Source organism: Rhincodon typus, chromosome 42, assembly GCF_021869965.1.
Source record: "Rhincodon typus isolate 14 chromosome 42, sRhiTyp1.1, whole genome shotgun sequence".
Taxonomy (NCBI): Eukaryota; Metazoa; Chordata; class Chondrichthyes; order Orectolobiformes; family Rhincodontidae; genus Rhincodon; species Rhincodon typus.
In genome coordinates this window covers 5,267,911-5,272,952 of record NC_063373.1, presented here as the reverse complement: position 1 = coordinate 5,272,952, position 5,042 = coordinate 5,267,911, and the positions used below count along the sequence as shown (strand labels likewise).

The 5,042-nt window shown below is 42.8% G+C and overlaps 1 protein-coding gene across 1 annotated transcript; it reads left to right on the top strand.

Annotated features, from left to right (window-relative positions):
- The first annotated feature begins 337 nt into the window (after positions 1-337).
- Positions 338-4,155, top strand: LOC109910674 (gastrula zinc finger protein XlCGF8.2DB-like). The gene is made up of 2 exons (XM_048619047.1): positions 338-423; positions 2,373-4,155. The coding sequence occupies exon 2, from the start codon at positions 2,735-2,737 to the stop codon at positions 3,407-3,409; it is 675 nt and encodes a 224-aa protein (XP_048475004.1). The 5' UTR covers positions 338-423; positions 2,373-2,734; the 3' UTR covers positions 3,410-4,155.
- Positions 4,156-5,042: the final 887 nt, after the last annotated feature.

Sequence of the window (5,042 nt, the reverse complement as noted above, 5' to 3'; positions counted from 1 at the left end):
TTCTTTTCTCAAGAGCGGGGTCCCTCACATTCAAATCCAGTGACTACTCACATCCTTTAATCACATCAGGTGACTGCGCACCGCATTTCCAATTTTCATCCTTGTTTCGTACAGTGGTGGTTTTAGGTATCCATTGCACAATATGGCTGTAGCACCCACAAGACACTGCGCCAGTGAAACCGCTCTATCCGCCACACAGACAGTGGCCCGGAACCGCACATGTGGAAGTGGGGAGTAGCACTCCGCATCTTTAGTTGATGCGCTACACTATTGTCCAATGGAAAACGTTGGAGGACCGGAAGCAAGTCGGTCCTCCAGCCAATCAGAACTCCCTTATTGTCTGAATGCGGACGTTGGATGCTTCTGTTGCCTCTCCTCTCTGAATGAAGGTGGAGCGTCACCCAGATTGAACGTTCTTCCTCTGTGAGCATAGCACAGTTTTATTTTTCCACTTTCCATTTCTTTCCTCATTCCAGGTTTAAACTGTTGAGTTGCTAGAAGGGAAGGGTAGGGAAGTGAATTCAGGGAGGATGCGCACTCTGGAAAGATTGGCCCAGGTCTCCTGTTCTGGAAAAGACGTTGACATCCTTTACTCCTTCAGCTTGACACTTTTACTTGGCTAAAAGAATGGCGTCTTTTTCTAATGTTCAAAATTAAAAGGGGTAGTTCCCAGGAACGAGCTGACATGTAATGAGGCTTTAAATCAATATCACGTTAAGATATGCCTCATTGTACTATATTATACATATTTGATATCATTCAATTATAACATTCGTGTTATTGTTTCTATTCTTGAATGAGATTTGTTTTGAAATTCTATATTTCAAAGATGGACTCGTTACGGTACTGGAATCCATTCAGTAACTTGAATCTGTGCTGACTCGTAAGCAATCCAGTCACTCTCGTTCCCTCTCTACATCCCTGTCACCAGCGAGTTCATTTCCCTCAACTGCTCATCAAATTTTATTTTGAAATTATTGTTGAATCTTTTTAATTTTAAATCAATTGTTGCAAATAATTGTTGCCACTTTTACCAACCTCATATAGATTCATAGCCATAGAGTCATACAGCATGGAAACAGACCCTTTGGTCCAACAGTCAATGCTGAACATAATCCCCGAATAATGTAGTCCCACCTGCCAGCTCCTGGCCCATATCCCTTACCTTTGTGTCTTTTAAACATTGTCACTGTGCCCACATTCACCAGTTCCTCAGGAATTTCATTCTACATGCGAACCGCCCTCAGTGTTAAAAAATTTTCCCCTCAAGTCTTTTTAAAATCTCCCTCCTCTCACCTTAAAAATGTGCACTCTAGTCTTGAAATCCTCCATGTTAGGGAAAAGGCAGCTACAATTTAACCCTATCTCTACCTCTCATGATTTTAAATACCTCTTTCAGGTCACCTGTCAACCTCCTAAACTCCAGTGAAAAATATCCCAGCCTTTCTTTACAACTCAAACCTTTCATAACAGGCAACAAACTGGTAAATCTCTTCTGAACCCTCTCTAGCTTGAAAATATCCTTCCCATAACTGGGTGACCAGAACTGGACTCAGTACTCCAGAAGAAGCCTCACCAATGTCCTATACAAGCTCAACATGGCATCTCAACTCTTATACACAAATGTCTGAGAAATGAAGGCAAGCGTGCTAAATGCCTGTAACCACCCTGTTTGTAAGTGAGGCAAACTTGAAAGAATTATGGACCTGAAACCCTAGGCCCATCTGTTCTACAACACTACCCAATGCCCTACCATTAATTGTATGACCTTTTTATCGTACCAAAATGAAATACCTCACATTTATCCAGCTTGAACTTTGTCTGCCATTTTTCAACCTATTGATCCATTTGATCAAGATCCCTTTGTGATCTTAGAAAACCTTCTTCACTGTGTAGTGAGTTCCAATGCAAGCCTAATCATCTTCCTGACATGCCTACACCCCCAACCCCCAGGAGTTTAATCAAGTGGTACAGTCCAGTAAATTGTACATTTTTAGTCCAGTAATCTACTTGTATTTCTCAGAGAACAAGCTATAGTGTTGGGCTTAAGCATTATCGGACTTCACCTCATTGGGGTGTATCCGTAATATAAACTAGCAATACTAATTCTTACATGGATTAAATATTTTAACTCAATAAATTAGTTACATAGTGAAGTGTATGTGGCTTCTTATAATCATTTTGATCAGGCCCTAAAGAACCTGTTTGGTACTTTCGGCCAGACAGTACAGAAGAGGCACCTCAGCCCATCGAGTCTGCACCGACAATGAGCAGAAATCTTGTCAGTAAGCGTGAAATACCAACTTTAGAAGATTTTGTTTTTTTTTTAATCTTGCACTGATAGTGATGACGTTTTAAACCTGCTTTTACAGGATATTCGAAGGGGACGATTTGTCGGAAGAAATCTGAAACTAACATCACGACTAGATCTGACAGAATCACACGATTCATCGGGATCTGAATGATGTAGGCCTTAAGCTGTGAAAGAAGAAATGATCCACTGTTCAGTCTGCATCAAAGTTTTAAAAGTCAATGTGAATGGAAAAGGATTTGCGACACACACACCTGAGTGAGAATGTTTCAGTGCATTGACAGTGAAAAAACTTTAACTAGTTAAACAGCCTGAAAAAATATTGCGCAATTCACAGCAGAGGGAAACCAGACACACGTTCTGTGTGTGGGCAAGTTTTCAACTGACTGGTAAACCCGGAGAGACAATGAGAACACTGTCAGCATGAACAAATCCTGGAAATGTGGGGACTGTGGGAAGGGTTTCTGTTCTCCATCTGCAGTTGAGATTCATCAGCGCAGTCACACAGGGGAGAGGCCATTCACCTGCTCGGTGTGTGAGAAAGGATTCAGTGCTCTCTCCAATCTGCTGAGACACCGGCAAGTCCATGCTGTGGAGAGGCCATTCACCTGCTCTGAGTGTGGGAAGGGATTCACTGATATATCCACCCTGCTGACGCACCAGCGAGTTCACACCCAGGAGAGGCCATTCCCCTGCTCTGACTGTGGGAAGGGATTCACCGATTCGACCAGCCTGCTGAGACACAAGCGGGTTCACACCGGGGAGCGGCCGTTCACTTGTTGTGAGTGTGGGAAAGGATTTACTCAGTCGTCCACTCTGCTCACTCATCAGCGGATTCACACCGGGGAGAGGCCGTTCATTTGTTCTAAGTGTGGGAAGAGATTCACTCGGTTATTCAACCTGCAAACACACCAGCGAGTTCACACCGGGGAGAGGCCATTCACCTGCTCTGAGTGTGGGAAGGAGTTCACTCAATCATCCAACCTGCTGCTACACCAACGGATTCACACTGGGGCGAGACCGTTCAGCTGCTCTCAGTGTGGGAAGGAATTCACTCGATTGTCCAGCCTGCAGAGACACCAGGGAGTTCACAAATGATAACAGGAGTGCATTATGGTGTTATTGCCGCTGCTAATCACATCCAGGACTGAACCACATTCATTCTGATAGTGGGTGACATGGGAGGGTTAGAGGGTTTCGTTCTGCTGGACTGGCCGCTCTCTCCACTTTACTTCTAGTGGCCTGATGTGTCAAATTTCATCTGAATCACTGAATGGAAGGAAAGGTTGGAAGATAAAAGGTATTTAGTTTGCATTTCACTTTCTCCAATAGTTGGCATGGAGCCGGTCACATTGTTTTGTTTAAATCATGTGGATACTTCTCACAGAAAGTACTTATAGATTTGTAAAGTTTGCACCTTGTTTGTCGTCGCCAAGGGGAAAGGAAGCTGGAAGGCTTGCTGAGCTTGGAACTGGAGGAGGAACTCTCCAGTGACCCTCTCAATGAAAGGCAGAGAGTCTTGTGGCAGAAATCTGTCATATATGGGACAAATGAATGAGGTATAGGAGGGCCAATCCAACACTTCGAGACTGCTTCACCATGTGAGAAGGTTGTGATTGATCTGATTGAAGAAACGTGGAATGGAGATTACAAAAAGCTGTGCAGAAGATAGAACTGACTCAATAGAATTGTTATGTTTTCACTGCCATAGAGTGGGATATTTAAAGGCAAACTTTGGAGATCAAGAAAGAGAAGGATTTGAAAAAAAATGAGGGGCAAAATTTTTACACAGAGTGGTTTGTGTGTGGAATGGAGCTCCAGAGGAAGTGGTGGATGTTGGAACTATTACGTTGAAAAGACACTTAGATAAGTACATGAATAGGAAAGGTTTGGAGCGATATGGGCCAGGAGCAGGCAGGGATGACTAGTTTAGTTTGGGTTTATGTTCAGCATGGACTGGTTGGACCGAAGAGTCTGTTTCTGGGCTGCATGACTACAAGTCAATCAGAAACAAAAGCAGAAATTGCTGGAAAAGCTCAGCAAGTCTGGCAGCATTTGTGGAGAGAAATCAGTTAATGTTTCAGGTCGAATGACTGTTCCTTAGAACTTGCTGAGCTTTTCCAGCATTTCTGATTTTGTTTTCTGATTACAGCATCCACAGTTCTTTCGATTTTTATTGTATAAGTAAATCGGTGTTGGTAAAAATGTCTAGTGTTTCTCCAGAGAATGTTCTACCAAACAGGGAAACTTGTGAGAAACCAGTACATTCTAATGCATTTACCATGAGTGAAAATAGATGTGAGGGATTCTGAGGAATTTATATTTTCAGGGAAGTCACTCCAGTTTATGCAAGAAAGTCGAGAAAGATTTGTATTTAGGTTCAGCTTCAACCTTTTTGGAAAAGCTTTGAACATTTCTCCAGAAAAGTTCATTATATTAACACAGACTATTGTTAAAAAAGTGTGTGTCAAAGTTACTAGTTGGACCATAGCCGGAATACTGTGAACAGTTTTGACCTCTTATCTTTGGAAAGGTATACTGGCACTGGAGGCAGTTTCCAAAGAGCAATGAACAATATAGCATGGGAACAGGCCAGTTGGCCCTCTAAGCCTGTGTCGACACATTTGCCCATCCATACGAAAACTGTCTTCACTTTCAAGATCCATATCCCTTTATTCCCCTCCTATTCACGTATTCGTCCAGGTGCTACTTGAATGCTGCTATTTTGCCT

Coding starts and splice junctions, on each gene's coding strand:
- LOC109910674 (XM_048619047.1), top strand. CDS start 2,735: ATGAACAAATCCTGGAAATGTGGGGACTGTGGGAAGGGTTTCTGTTCT.